The sequence below is a fragment of the Martes martes genome, assembly GCF_963455335.1.
Source record: "Martes martes genome assembly, chromosome: 16".
Taxonomy (NCBI): Eukaryota; Metazoa; Chordata; class Mammalia; order Carnivora; family Mustelidae; genus Martes; species Martes martes.
Window position 1 is genome coordinate 64,982,584 of NC_137904.1, and position 14,414 is coordinate 64,996,997.

At 64.7% G+C, this 14,414-nt stretch overlaps 2 protein-coding genes across 3 annotated transcripts in view; one reads left to right on the top strand and one right to left on the bottom strand.

Annotated features, from left to right (window-relative positions):
- TBCD (tubulin folding cofactor D) overlaps positions 1-4,909 on the top strand; it is a 149,381-nt gene extending 144,472 nt beyond the window's left edge. For both annotated transcript variants that reach the window (XM_080825585.1, XM_080825586.1), the window contains 4 exons: positions 132-219; positions 943-1,052; positions 2,755-2,839; positions 4,711-4,909. In XM_080825585.1, coding sequence (XP_080681711.1) covers positions 132-219; positions 943-1,052; positions 2,755-2,839; positions 4,711-4,725 — 298 coding nt within the window. In that variant the 3' untranslated portion in view covers positions 4,726-4,909. The remainder of the gene's footprint in view (positions 1-131; positions 220-942; positions 1,053-2,754; positions 2,840-4,710) is intronic.
- A 667-nt stretch (positions 4,910-5,576) lies between these two features.
- Positions 5,577-14,414, bottom strand: part of B3GNTL1 (UDP-GlcNAc:betaGal beta-1,3-N-acetylglucosaminyltransferase like 1) — an 80,688-nt gene continuing 71,850 nt past the window's right edge. The window contains exons 9-13 of the mRNA XM_080825588.1: positions 10,871-11,006; positions 10,708-10,776; positions 10,296-10,370; positions 8,632-8,734; positions 5,577-5,662 (exon numbers count right to left, since the gene is read on the bottom strand). Coding sequence (XP_080681714.1) covers positions 8,654-8,734; positions 10,296-10,370; positions 10,708-10,776; positions 10,871-11,006 — 361 coding nt within the window. The 3' untranslated portion in view covers positions 5,577-5,662; positions 8,632-8,653. The remainder of the gene's footprint in view (positions 5,663-8,631; positions 8,735-10,295; positions 10,371-10,707; positions 10,777-10,870; positions 11,007-14,414) is intronic.

Sequence of the window (14,414 nt, forward strand, 5' to 3'; positions counted from 1 at the left end):
TCCCGGGGGGGCTGGGCCTTGCTTCGGGGAGTCCTCCCATGAGGCAGGTCTTCACAGAAGCGGACCTGGTTCTGCCGACCCCGGGGCTCAGACGTGTCGCCGCAGTGGGTGCTGAAGCCTGTCGCCCGCAGGTTCTGTGGGCTGGTGCGGTTCCCGGGCGCTGGGAGGAAGAAGGCCCTCCTGCAGCTGTGTCTTCTGCTCTGCCACCCGTTCCCCGTGGTGAGTGTGCTCGCGGCGGCTCCCGGGGCGGCGCCTGGGGCCCTGACCCCTGCCGGGTTTGCGTGGGGGCCCACACCGGACCAGCACCCTCGTTTGGACACCCCCCGCAGAGGTCAGGTATCCTACCGGTTCCATTTTCCACTGGCTAAAAACACACACTTCAAATAATCCATACGTGCCATCTTCCTAAAAGGTACAAGTGACATTTATACCGAACCCGTTGGTTCTCCAAACGGGGTCCCTAGACCCGGCTGCAGCAGCACCCCCATCAGAAATGCAGGTTCTCAGGCTGCCCAGCCTGCTGATGACTTACCCTGGGGTGGGCCTGAGACCACCGACCCCTTGAGTGGTGTTTTCAGTGGGCAGCTGGGGAAGGAAGCAGGTAAGGCCGTTTCCCTGGCGAGGGGCAGGTTTTCTACGAAGCATTTCGGTCAGAGCAAGGTGGCCTGGCTTCTCTCTGATGGGGAGGCTGCCGTGGGGCAGCAGGGGAACGGGGCGGCCTGCCCTACAGCCTGCGGGGGTCCCTACCCAGCTGTGGCCAGGGTCTCCTGAGGCAGGATCGCAGGTCACCTCCTCACGTCTAATAACCTGCATGGCGTTAGGTTCCATTTGGACCCGGGATCGTGCCTGACCCCATGTCCCTGCTTCCCGGGCAGGATGCTGTCACTCTGCTTGGGTTCTAATGGGCCTTTACCTCCTGATGACGTGTTCTGTCCCGCGCAGATCCGGAAGACCACGGCTAGCCAGATGTACGAGATGCTGCTCACCTACAGTGACATCATGGCTGAGGACGTCCTTGATGAGGTCATGGCTGTGCTGGGCACCACGGCCTGGTGAGCGCTGGGTCAGGGGTGGCTTCTCCGTGAACAGGGACATCCAGAGCCTCCTTTCCTGTCCCTGAGGTCTCCGCCACAAACCCTCCGAAGGGACAGGGAGAGCAAGGGTCTCAGCCCTCGATGCCTGTGCTCCGAGGAGGTGGTGACTGTGTGTCTGCCTGCAGGTGCCCGCTGATACCCGAGGGGCTGGGCCGGCCCCCGGGACACAGGGAGGGGAGAGGGCGCCTGCTCTTGGTGGGAAGGTGCTCTGAGTGCAAAGGTGGGCGGTTCTGAGCACTAACAGTCTGTTTCTCTGGGGGCTGCTCTCGCCGAGCAGTCGCATCGCGGGCTCTTGGTGCTGACGGGGTCGTGTCGGGAATGCCGAGAAGGGAGCAGCACAGGCGGTGGTGTGCCCGCTGGGGTTCGCGCTCGCGGGCTGGCCGTGGCCTCCAGGGGAGCAGGAGGGTGTGGAGGGCCTGACACGGGGGCCTCTCCTCGCCTGTGTGAGAAAGCCCTAGCGATGTGTTCGAACCTCAGAAAGGGCGGAGTAGGTGTCCAGTCCCCGAGAGCTGGTTCTTTCTGGGGCCCCCGGGGCCATTGGCTTCTCCTGGGTCCCTCAGCGCGGAGCTGGGCCCCAGACTTGTCTCTGGCGCAGTGTCCTGCAGGGTCTGGCGGCTCTCTGACCCGACGCACTGGGGCGGCAGGGGTGAGGACGTGGGGGGACAGGGCTGGAGGGCACGTGGGCAGTGTGGAGAGCAGAAGGGTCCAGCGCAGGGATGCAGGTTCGATGGGGCACGCCGGGTACCAAGTCCCAACAGCACATGGGGGGACCCGCCACTGTCCAGAACCGTGCTCGCTCCCGTGTGCACGTGCTCAGTCACGCGTGCACCCCTGCGAGGCGGCCCCTCCCCTCCTCACCCACCGTGGAGAGGTCCGGCAGTGGCCCCCGGGGGGCCTTGTGCTGCTGGGGCCTGGGCTCGGTCCGGGTCTGCACGCTTGCTTCAGCAGGTGCGGACACGCAGGATGTGTTGATGGGCGTCTCCCCCCAAAAGAGCCCTTGGTTTTGGGGCTTCCTCGAGGTTCTCGGGGCGACACTGACCTCGGGGGTGAGGGAATTGAGTGAACGTCTCTGAAAACTGCAGAAGACAAGGGTGCCCAAGCAGCCGGGGTCCCGTCCCCCAGGGCCCGCCCACTTCCAGCACCTGTGGAGGGAGCCGTGGTTCTCCCTGTGCGGTGCCCCCCCACGCGGTGCCCCCCACGCAGTCCACAGCACAAACACACAGGGACCCCGCGGTGCAGATCGCTGGCTGCGGCCTGCTGCCCTCTCCCCGTGGGGCTCACGGGGCTCTCCCCGCACAGCCCGGGCCCTTTCTGCTGAAGGAAACTCCAGCAGAATTTACAGTTCGTTTTTTGATTCTAAAAGAAAAAGACAATCTCTGTTTTCAATGAAAGTGATACAAAGCTTTCAAAGTCAAGTAAAACTTTAAAAACCCACCTACCCCGCCTTTCTGAGTCTCAGCGTTTTCGGCCAGCCTGGGGCCGCGCCGCCCCGGTTTCCCCAGAAGGGTGCCAGGAGCGGGGGCTTGCCTGGTGCTGTCTGCCCTGGTCTCCCCGGCTACGATGCTGGGGTTCTGCTCACCCCGCGTCTGTAGCTCGTGACAGGCTTCCCGGGAGCCGACCGTCCACGCCGCTGAAGCTGCTTTCGCCTGCTCTTCCCCAGGGACGCGGAACTCCCACTCGTTAGAGGCCAGCGGAACCGCCTGTGTGACCTCCTCGGCGTGCCCAGACCTCAGCTGGTCCCCAAGGTGAGACCCAGGGGCCTTTCCCATGTGAGATCTGAGTGCGGCTCCTGAGCCTCCGTCCTGAGCTCGAGTCTGGACCGTTCCGGGTTGCACGGACTGGCGTGTTTCCCGCCCCCGCCGCCTGCCCCTCACGTGCTTTGCCGGCTCCTCGTCGCGGGCTCCTGCGTGCCTTGTCCCCACTAGGCGAGGATCAGGACAGGCCCTCTGCCTGGTGGGTGGCCGTTCTGTGCTGCCAGACCTCAAGCTCGCGCCCCTCACACGAGGTCCTTGGTGCCACTGTCTGGTTTCCACCATCACTGCCTCCCTGGACACTTGTCCCGTTTGGGGACTGTCACCCCTGGAGTATCTGGGGCTGCCCCTGAGGTGTCCGTCTTCCATGGCATCGGTGTGTGCGCGGCAGCTGTGAATTTCGGAGATGGCAGGGCTCCGAGCTGACCGTCTGGGTCCTGCGGGGTTGTCGGGTGCGCTCGCGAGGGGGCGGGGCGAACTCGGGCTGCGGGTCGCACCGGCGCTCACGCTGCGGCACGTGCTGGGACGGCCGGACCCGGAGCTGGTTCCTGGTTCCGCCTTGCTGGCCGTATCCCCCTGGCCGTGTGTCTCGTCCGCAACTGCTTTCGAGCTTTCCCTGAGCGAGAACGTCCATCCAGAAATGAGTGCTGTCCAGCTTCGTGCACACGGGGGACAAGCACCTGGTTCCGGGGCGGGGGGTCCGTGTTCGTCCGGAGGGCACTGCTGCAGCCTCCAGAGCTTCGCCATGGCCCGGCCTGGGGCACCCTGCCCTGTCCTCCTCCGGGCACGGGGGTCGGGTGCCCTTGGACAGGGGACCCCCGGCCATGAGCCTGGCGTCCCGCTGGAGAGCTGGCAGGACGTAGGGCTGACTGCGGTCGTCCGAGCAGACCTCAGCCCTGGTTCCAGCTTCATGACAGGTGAACCGCGGGCTCCTGGAGGGTCCCCCGAGGTGGCACCCCAGACTCGCCCCCCTGCCAGCTCGCACCCACCTCCAGCATCACGCGCTCCGCTGGGTGCCGGGCTCCGGCGGCCTCGGCTCCGGGCAGAGTCAGCGTTCGTCCATCTCCGCGTCGGGGGACGGGGGCTCCGTTCTCCGAGAGGCCGAGAAGCCACAGCTGTTCCCCGCTCGCCCCTGCCCGTCTCCTCGGTGTTGCGCCGCGTTGCAGGCAGTGGCCCGGGGTGCCCGTGGGCTTCGGTCTGGGCCACCGTCCTGAGGACCTGACCGCCACTTAGAGATCCTCTTGGCAAGAAGGGGCCGCGCCCTCAAGTCTGCTCCCCTGGGAGCGCAGCCACACTGCGCTGTTGTCGTTTACACCTTTTTCGTTGTTTTCTTCGTTTAAGTGGGACACTTAATTGGTGACTAGGTCTGGTCTGTCTTGTTCTACGTTAGTCACCTCAGTTCTTGGAGTGTTTAACGTGTGCTCACGGGTTCCGTCGGGCTCCCGCCCGCCCTCTGTGCTTCTGGTCTGACCTCACTCGTCTCTCGTCTTCGCGTGGACTCAGGCGGGTTTATTCTGCCTCCGGTTCTCCCAGCGGCCTCTGCCCTCACCATGTCCTGTCCGCTTTTCAGTCTCTCCTCCTCGGGGCACCCGCAATCAGGCTGTTCCTTCTGGGTGGTGTCCCTGCCTCCCCTCCGGAGCCGCCCGGCGTGGTGGCTGTGCCCGCCCGTGTCGGGCCCGCGGGCGGCTCCGGCTTTGCAAGTGAACGCGCCGTGCCCGCTGCCGTCAGGAAGCCCCGACGCGCGGGTGCGTGAAGGTGGGGGCAGAGTCCCAGGGACTCCCGGCTGCTACGCCAGTCGTGTCGGCCGCGGGGCCCGGGTGAGGGATCGCTGCTGATGGCCTGACCCTGTGCTGTGTCCCCTGCAGCCTGGCCCCCGCTGAGGCCCCCTGCCCGGCCAGCAGGGAGGAGGAGCCCGATGACCGTCCGCACGAGACATCCGGACGCAGCGCCGAGGGACCTGGGGTTCATCACCACGACGATGGCTTTTCCTCACGCGGGTCCTGGGGTGTCGGTGCTTTTGTCTTCACATCCATGGGAAGCCCGTCTATAAAATCATGTCCTGAGCAGTCCTGTGTCTCTGTCTGACACTGATCGGGGCGGGTGACCGGGCCCAGGTGGGCCAGAGGAAGCCCCAGCGCTGCCTTCCCTCCTCTGCCCCCCGACCCCCCTACCCGTTGCCGTGCCCAGCGCATGTGGGCGTCGCACGGGGTCCCGACCCCTCGCAGTTTTGTGCAACCAGAGAATCCTGAGACCCCACAGGAGCGGCTCGTGGTCGGGACCCGACAGCGAGGTGGTGAGTGGCTGCACAGGCACCTGCCGTGGCGGACCCCCGCCGGGCGGCTGGTCTTGCAGGGTGCCAGCTGCCCTGGGGACACGCGGGAGGTTCCACAGCCGATGCACTTATTTCCCCCAAAATAGCCTCTTTCCAGCTGCCCAGAGTGGACCTAACCTGAAGGCTAGCAAGGCTGCCGTGCACGGGCGCTCCCCACCCCAGGGCCCGCGTGGCCGCGCCTTGTCTGCTGTCTCCCGGGTCGAGGCTCGGATGTGGCGTTGGTGTCGTGGGCAGTGAGAGAATTCAGCGTCCGAGGCGAAGGTGATGGCTGTGCCGTGGTCGGGGCCACGAACTGGGGGTGGACTGTGTCTGGGCCAGCGAAGGAGCTGCCCTCGTGGGCGGGTGTGGCGATGGGGCCAAGGGACCCGGTGGGTCGAGGCAGGTGCGCGGCGCTGCTTCCGTCGTGGGGAGTAGTTTTCCCGCCGGGCTCAGTCGCTGACTTGGGGGCGCGTTTACCTTCCCTGGGCTGCACCTGATCACACCCCCTGCAGGAGAAAGTCTGGTGTTACTTTGTGGGGTCAAGCCTTAAAACGTGCTTCCCTCCCAGAAATGAGGAGGGAGGTCTCCATTTCATCTCATTTTATTAATTTTCTTTAAAAGATTTTATTTGCCAATTTGACAGTCAGAGATCACAAGTAGGCAGAGGGGCAGGCAGAGGGAGAGGGGGAAGCAGGGTCCCCGCTGAGCAGAGAGCCCGATGCGGGGCTCGATCCCAGGACCCTGGGACCGTGACCTGAGCTGAAGGCAGAGGCTTTAACCCACTGAGCCACCCAGGCGCCCCGGAGGTCTCCATTTTAGATGGAAGACCAGCCAGACCCCGCGACTGGCGGGGGTCCCATGCCGGGCCCCAGAGGACGGTGGGTGGGGAGACAGGACCCGCGGCGTCTGGACCTCGGCTGCAGAAGTAGCCAAGAGTGTAGCAGATGCGGACCGTCCTGTGAGCACAGCCAGTGCCCGGGGCAACACGCAGCTGGGGGGGGGGGGCCGCCGTGCGGGGCTGTGCAGCAGGCCGGCCCCCGACAGAGGAGAGCACCTTGTGGCCGCAGAAAGGGACAGGCTTGGTGAGTTTGCGGAGCAGCAAGAAGCCAGTGTGCCTGGGCCACGCGCGGCCACACTCCAGACACAGAACCGAGCCTCCCTGTGACCCTGAGCGCCCGTGGGTGCTGAGCTGAGGCGTGTGGGGAGCTCTCGTCTCGGGGGCAGCATGGGGATTAGGACGTGAGGCCCATGTGCAGCTGGGACCCTGGGAGGCTGCGCCTGCACTGGCAGCAGAGATGACCCCAGCAAGGGGACAGCATCCCGTCACCATCTCCCCCTGCAGCTGGGTGGGGAGAGGAGTCTCCTGGAGGCTCCCTTGGAGGGATGGGCAGTTCTTAAAGCTAACCTGGAACATAGGATCACATGCCACCCCCCCACCCCCCCGCCGCCAGTGGTGCTCCCAGACAGCGGGCAGAAGCGGCCGACAGAATCTCCCCGGAAGAGTGCGCGTTCATCTGTACGGAGAGGCTGGAAAGAACCCAAACTCTTGTTCCAGAAATGTCACAAAATACACAAATGGGGAGTCACTAGCCAGACGTAATAGAAGCAGACCCCAAAACTGAGATGTTGGTAATATCAGCCACAAAACATTTGTTTTTGAAAGAGTTAAAAACTACCCAGATAGGTTTAGACAACCAACTAGACACAAGCCCAAGAAATTACCCAGAAAAATAGAAAAGAGGCCCCAGGAAGAGTCGGCCCAGTGTGTATGGAGGTCTCATGGGGGCTCGTCCCCAGATACCGGAGCCTGCAGACCCACGTGGCTGCCGCCCTGCCCACCCCCCAACCACAGCGCCTGGTGCGGAGCAGGGGAGAGGGGCGGCCGCTGGGCAGAGCCGTGGGCGCGGGGAAACCATCACATCCAGGTGACACAAGCCTCGAGTGCACAGCTAGGCGTTTAGCCTTGGGGCTGAGTAATTCTGGGGCTCTTTGGAGGGGGAGGGGCAGACTCCAGGCTGAGCAGAGCCCGACGTGGGGCTTGATCTCCCCACCCAGAGATCACGGCCAGAGCTGAAGCCAAGAGTCGGACGCTCACCCGAGCACTCAGGCGCCCTGGGCTGAATCAGGCCTTAGCAACGACCCAGGTGCCAGGAGCAACCCCCTTCCCACTCGCAGAGCAGATGACCTCCAGGTGCTGCTAGACTTGTGGGAGCGGATTCGCCCCACTCGGAGCCCTTGCTCTGGTGAAGGAACTGTGGGCAGGGAGGCTGTCGCCGCGGGGCCCCTCCGTGTGCTGGGGACAGTGAGCAAGCGGCAGGTACACGACACGAGCAGGATCTGGCAGTGGACAAGAGCGGCCAGAAGTGTTCAGTGTAAACACAAACGCGTTTCTAGAAGACCCGAGCGCCGAGCGGGACGCCTGGTCCTCCTGCCTCGGAGCAGCTGCCTCTGTGCCTTATACTTGAGCGCAGACCCTGCTTCTCATTCTGACGCCCACGAGCCCCACCGTGAGCCCACTCGGGAGCCTTGCCCTGCTGGGGCGAGCCCTCACGTGGGGCTCCTGCCGGCAGGGCCACCCCTGCGTCTGGCTCGAGTCACTCAGGGCACAGCATATCCGTGGCCTTGTTGCTGGGGTCCTGGGGCAGGCACAGGGGAGCCCACGACCACCCACAGTCACTCACGGCTGATGGCGTTTGCCCTTGGCGGGTTGAGCAGTGGGGTTCCCGGGCCTGGGAGACGCAAGCTGCCGGCACACCCACAAACATGACCCCTGCCCACAACCCACGGCGGCCGGTCAGGGAACCAGGCAGTGACCCCTGCAGCCAGCAGCCCGGGATAGCCAGGACACCGTCGCTCACTGCCCGCTTTCCTGACTCGCCTCCTGCAACCGAGGACCCGCCAGAGGAAGCCAGACGTGCCCCTGACCAGCCTCGAGGCCGGCCCTGGGCTCCCCGCAGCCCCCCTCCAGGCCCTTGAGTCTCTGCCATCCTCGTGGGACATCCTCGCAGGCCTGCCCCGCGAGCTCACGGCGCACGGCCTCTGTTCTCGGTCGGCGCCCCGTACTTCCACACGTGGGACCGAGTCAGACCCAGGAACCGTGCCCGGGTTTGCCCCATGTTGACACTCAAACATCCACCACGGCGGGACCGGAGCACCCAGCAGCCGTCGTCCTCGCCGCGTGGCTGTCAGGAGCTCGAGCCAACAAGCTCCTGACGCGACAGACGGGAGGATGGCGGTGCCCCCGGGGGGCAGGGGAGCGTCGCACCACCCACACGGTCAGGGATGCGCCCCTCGGGCTGTGGGCTCTCAACTGTGACCGCGTCCTGGTTCCGAACACGCTCACGCACGTGCCCTGCAGGGAAGGGCCAGCCTCCCACGGAGGAGCGTCTGTCCCGCATTTGGTGCCAGCCCTGCCTTGCCTGCTCCCCCTCAGGGCCGTGGGCCACCTGACCCTCATGCCCCCGATCCCACCTACCTGGAGCGGCTGCCGGGGCCCGTCAGCTGAAGTGCAGGAAGTCCTGGCCTTCCCGCAGGTGAAGCGACCTCAGGTTGTCCTCAAATGCACCCCCAGTGAGGTCCTGTGGGAGGGACAGCATGTCTGGCTTGGTCCAGGCCTCTCCCAGCCTGCACTGGGACCCCAGAGGCCCTCCCAAGGGGGCCCGGGGCAGAGTCGCCTGTGGCTACCTGCCCGGTGGTCCACGATGAACTGTTAAGCGGGGAGGGGCGGGAGATCTTGGGGGATGGGGACGTCGTGAAAAGTTGACCACGGTGTCCCGCTGGTCACCAGTGGGAAGGAGGTGGGGGGCTGTCCCCTGAGGCCTACACACCTCCCAGCTCGAACTTGGGTCCCTCGCTGCAGAAGGCAGCTAACACGGGGACTAAGGGCAGGAAATGACCCCACGGCAGTTCTCCGCCACCTGTTTCTGGGACACACCGGCTTTCCTTGGGGCCTTGTCCAGGGCTCCCAGGCCACTCAGGCTTCTTTTGCAGGGGCCTGAACCCAGACTTGAAGAGAGATGAACAGATCCCTTCCTGCCCCTCCCTTGGCTCCGTCCCTGCACGGGGGAGAGCACGGGGACACGCGGCACAGGAACGACCATATGGGGACACTCTCCATGGGGATGGCTGCACAGGGAGAGCCACATGGGGACACGCCGCACGGAGAAGGCTGCACGGGGATGGCTGCACGGGGACACACTCAGGTCATGATCCCAGGTCCCATGTTGGGCGCCTGGCCAGACTGGGGAGTCTGCTTCTCCCTCTGCCTGCCGCTCTGCCCACTTGTGCATGCTCTTTCTCTCAAATAAAATTTTTTACAAGGAAATAGCTTTTCCTGGAAGAATCTGTAAAAAGGCAAGTCTCACGTGGGAGAAAACACCTGCCGCTCCGACCGAGGACGGACCGACCAGTGTGCGCAGCCAGAAACCAGCAAGGCTAGGACCGAGGGCACCTCCCGAATGAGCCCTGGTCTAGCCTCAGGAAGGTGCGTGCACAGAGGGCACCTTCGGGGACCCTTCCCAACTGCTCCGACATCACAGGAATGTCACGGCTTCGCCTACCTTGTTGCCGGGCCGGGAATGACCAGGGCCCACGGACGATGGGATGGTACTTGGGAGGGAGTGAATGCAGTCATCCAGCCACATGGGCCAGCCTGACTCGGGCAGGGAGACTGCGGTCCCCAGGGGGGCCGAGAGCTGCCCACGTGACTGCCCTACACCCGTGACCTCACGGGAGGTAAAAAGTCTCAGGACGGCCCTGGAGACGGGCCCACGGTGCTCGGTCAGAGGTGCGTCTCAGCCACGCTTCTACCTGCCACAGACCCTCGTCTCGGCCAGAGCCTCTGAGGAGCCCCTGGAATGGGCCTCGAGTCTGGCACTTAGCAAGTTCCCCCCAAATGCTGCTTTTCCGGAAACGCAGCCCGTTTTGTGAGGCACCGTGGCAGCCTCTTCTGGCACCCTGGGCGGCGCCCCGTGAGCGGCGATGGCCACCTCCCCTCGTAGCCCACAGCTCGACACAGGTGGCCCAAACCAAGGACATGGACATCTGGCCGCGCGTCAGACGTCCGTGATCCCACAACTGGGGGCCTGGAGCAGCCGCACGGTCATCGCCTGACGCCACTGTGGCAGTGGGGTCACTTACCAGCTTCACACAGATGACGAAGGGGGGTCGGGCAGCTCGGAAATGCAGGACCGGAACACGAGGCTTAGGCCTTTCCTGAGAACAAGAGGTCTCGTGGGCTGAGGTCCACGCTAGTCCCACAGGTCGCCCTGCCCTGCTGGATCTGCACGCTGACGGGGCACCTGGACTGACCCCGCACCCCTACCCAGCTCCGAGGTGCAAAGCAGACAGACCTGGGCCGGGGGCGGGGACACGGGCCATTCTGGGTTCCGAGATCCCCAGCAAATGGGGCCACCGCTGCTGGCCCCGGTGGCCTTCCCCAAGGAGGAAGGCTCTGGGCAACGGCTGCTCCACACAGCCCGGGTCAGAGCTGGGCTGGTGCGGACAACCCATGTGGGACGAGGCCCTTCCCTGGGGCCCTGGGCCCACACACCTGAGAGTCCTCGTGGCAGTAGAAGCCTTTCCTGATCTTGTTCTCGTCCACGTCACAGAAGGCAACCACCTGGGGGGGCGCACAGGACACCAGCCTCAGGGATGGGAGACGGGGGGACGGAGCTGCTGGGCGGGATGGAGGAGGTCGGGGGTTGGCGGCCCACCTTGCGTCGCGCCTCAGCTGTCAGGCTGCGGTAAAGCCGGCGGCCCTGCCTGCCCGCGTTCCAGATGGTGAAAGCGGCCCAGTGCAGCAGGACCCGCTCTTCCAGGAAGCGGACGCGGTGGGTCCAGATGGTGCTCCTGGCGGGGAAACGGGGCGGGTGAAGCAGACGCGCGGGGCCCCGAGCCGCTCCCAGCCCTGCGGGGCCCCTTCTCTCCAGAGCTCGCGAGGCGCCGGCCGGGCGAGTGAACGAACCAAGCAGGGTCGCGCTGCCCCCCTCCCCAGCCCCACGTGGACCCCAGGATGTGCCCTTACCACGTCCACGGACTCGGGCCTTGAGGGCCGCCAGGCACAGACCCCGGGGAGCCCGATGGGGAGGCAGCCGCCCCCACGTCCAGTGAGCTCGGGTGAGCCGTTTCGTGCAGAAACGGCCGGACCGCCAGCGGGTCCTCTCCGGGCGGGGACCCCTCCATGGGCCCCTTGCTCTGAGCAGACGTGGAGGCCTGGCCCCTGCGGGGTGCCTCCGCGCGCCCCACAGAGGCCGGCACGCTCTGCCGTTCCTGCTTAATGTGCACATTTCACGCGCACAGAAAGGGCCTGGATCGCAGGCAGGAAAGCATCGCTTAAGAATCTGGAGGGTCGGGGCGCCTGGGTGGCTCGGTCAGTTGAGGGTCTGACTCTTGGTTTCCGCTCCGGTCACGATCTCAGGGTCACGCGATGGCTCCCCCTGTGGGGCCTGCGGGGTCTCTGCTTCAGGCCTTCCCTTCCCTCTCCCCCCGCCCGCTTGTGCTCTGTCTCAGAGAAACAAGTCTTTACAACAAGCTGGAGGAAGGGTGGAACTTCTCCAGGGGCAGCGGCCCAAACCCGACCCCGACGTGTCTCCCAGAGACGACACAGCACACGGGGCGGCCGCCATCGCGCAGAATCGGCCACACCCGGCGGCACCGAACCCAGTGACCTGTGGCCGTTCCCAGGCACCTCAGGGAACCGTTCCTCCGGGGGGGCCGGGGCCTGGCGGGGCACCCGGAGGCCACGGACGCGGTGGCGCCGGCCAAGGGGCCGGCAGGCGTTCCGACACCGGCGCCGAGGCCGCGCTGGGGCTGGTGGGCGAGCGGCTCCCCGGTCCCGGCCCCGCAGCGCTTCCCGAGCCCCGCACAAGCTCCGGACCGTCCAGCCCATGCCGCTCGCCACCCGCACGGCCACATCCAGGACGTGGAAGGAGCTGAAGGACAAAGGACCAGCGACCGTGCGCGAGGCCTGCTCCGTGAGGAGGCCTGAGGCCGAGGAAGGCACAGGGAGCTACGGGTGAAGCCGTGTCCAACGCTTCCGCCCTTCCGGGACGGCCGGCGTCAGCAAGCGCTGTGCGGGGTCCGGCCGGGGTCCCCGCCAGCCGAGGGGGACGCGGGGCCACATGCGGCTCTCGGCAGCGGCTCCCCCTCCGTCCCCGTGACGAAGTTCTGTCAGCACAGCGTCCCGTCCCTTCCCTTCCAACAGTCCCTGCTCCCCCGCGTGCGGCGCGGGTCCTGGTCTGGAGACGCCGGTGACCGTGCGCCCACGCAGCAGAGGACGGCCACGGAGCCCTTCCCGCCCGGGAGGGCCGTCTTTCCCGGTGCTGGTCGGTTCTTACTCCCCCGGGAAGAATCCTCACTCTTACCAGCTCATGTAGTTTCTGTATTGGATTAAAATCTTGGCGCCGTGAGTGGCAAAACCTCACGGGGTAAGAACGAGCTTTAATTACAGCCTCAGGCTCGCTGCCCAGAAGGCCTCCGGTGAAAGCGCTCCCGGTCGTTCTTCTGTTTTAAACCGAGAACGGTCAGCACGTCCATCACTCCTTCGACTATCTGTCCTTACTCGTCGTGGGGCCGCCATGTCCCCCCGCAGGGGCTGTGGCGAGCAGAGCGGCTTCCCTGAACCCACAGACCAGCCTTTCCAAATGTGCCCCTGCACCCCAGCCCCTGGCGGTGGAGTGAGGAGGGGACGGTGCTGGCCCGGGGGAGGGGGGACTTCGCCCCAGGCAGGACGGCCCAGAGGCCGCGGGAGCAGGTGGCACCTGCGGTCACGCGGGGAGGGCAGCCGGGAGGCTGCACAGAGCAGCGGTTTTCCGGGACAGGCCACCACGGACACAAACAAGGCTTTTCAACAGGTAGTGCGTGGTGTTCGGGGAGCCCTGACAGGGCGACGTCTCAGGAACCGGGTGTGGCGACGAATGCCACGGACAGCGCGGGCCTCGGCCGTGGGGCCGGGACAGGCGGCGGGCGTGGGAGGTGTCAGGCCTCGCGTCGGGAGGCCCCCGTCTCTCAGAAGGAGCGACGGACGTGCTGACCGTTCTCGGTTTAAAACAGAAGAAAGAACAACCCGGAGCGCTTTCACCGGAGGCCTTCTGGGCAGCGAGTTTGAAGAAATTTGACTCTCAACAAGCCTGAGGCTGTAATTAAAGCTCGTTATTACCCCGTGAGGTTTTGCCACTCACGGCGCAAAGATTTTAATCCAATACAGAAACTGCATGAGATCACCTCTTTCGTGTTGTGGGTGGCAAAGCCTCACGCTGCAGAAAAAGCAAGCAAGCTCTCAACATAAAAGAGCTTGATCTCCTGCAAACAAGGTGACGACTTGTGGGGACAAAGCCCAGTTGCCTGTGGCCTGGTGCTTCCGGGACACGCAGGCTCCTGCCACACCACAGGCCCCCTCCGAGTCCTACAGTGAGATCCCCTCGGTTTGTCTTAGGGAACCTAACGTGAGAACACACAGACAGGAACATTCATGATGGGGACAGAGGAGATCCCGTGGTGCACGCCTCACGGGTCTAATTTCTCCCTGGTTCTAATTACTATCGCCAAGCACTCGTTCTAATTTCTGTTAGGGGCACCAGCTGGAACTCCTCTGCGGACTGGCTGTCCTTAGGGACAGCAGAGACTAAGCCCGGCTGTCGCAGTGCTTCCTGTAAGCGGAATCCCACGCTGCGCACGCCCCGTGCCTTCCCCAGCAAGCGTTTTGCGGTGACGCGAATCCGTTCCTGCAGCAGCAGTCGGCTTCCTCCCCCTCGAGGCTGAGCGCCGTCCGCCACGACCGCCACGCGCTTCCTGATGGGCATCCGGGTGGTTGCCGGTTCCCGGCAAGGCGAACAGCGGCTGAACACGGCTCCCACCTCTTTTACATTAAGCACCGAGACACGGAATCGCTAGGTCACAGGGATATTAGTTTCATTGATAAGAAAAGTGCCAGTTTTCCAGACAGGGTGTTCCACGGACACTCCCGAGACCAGCGTGCGGCCTCTCTGCCAGATCCACGCCCTTGCCGCCACTTGGGGTCGGCAGACGTTAACGTTAGCCGTCCTGGCAGGTGTCCGGCGGGTTTCTGTTGTTTATATGGGACGTCTTTGCTGCTGGGGTTCTTCACGCGCCTCCCACTCGCTTCTCCCTCAGACACAGGCTGTGAACGTTCCCGCTCGTCTGCCACTCATGTTCCAATGGTGTCTTTTTAGGAACCAGTGGTTTTAATTCTGGTAAAGCTCACTTCATGACTTTGTCAATGGGTAATGATTCTCATGT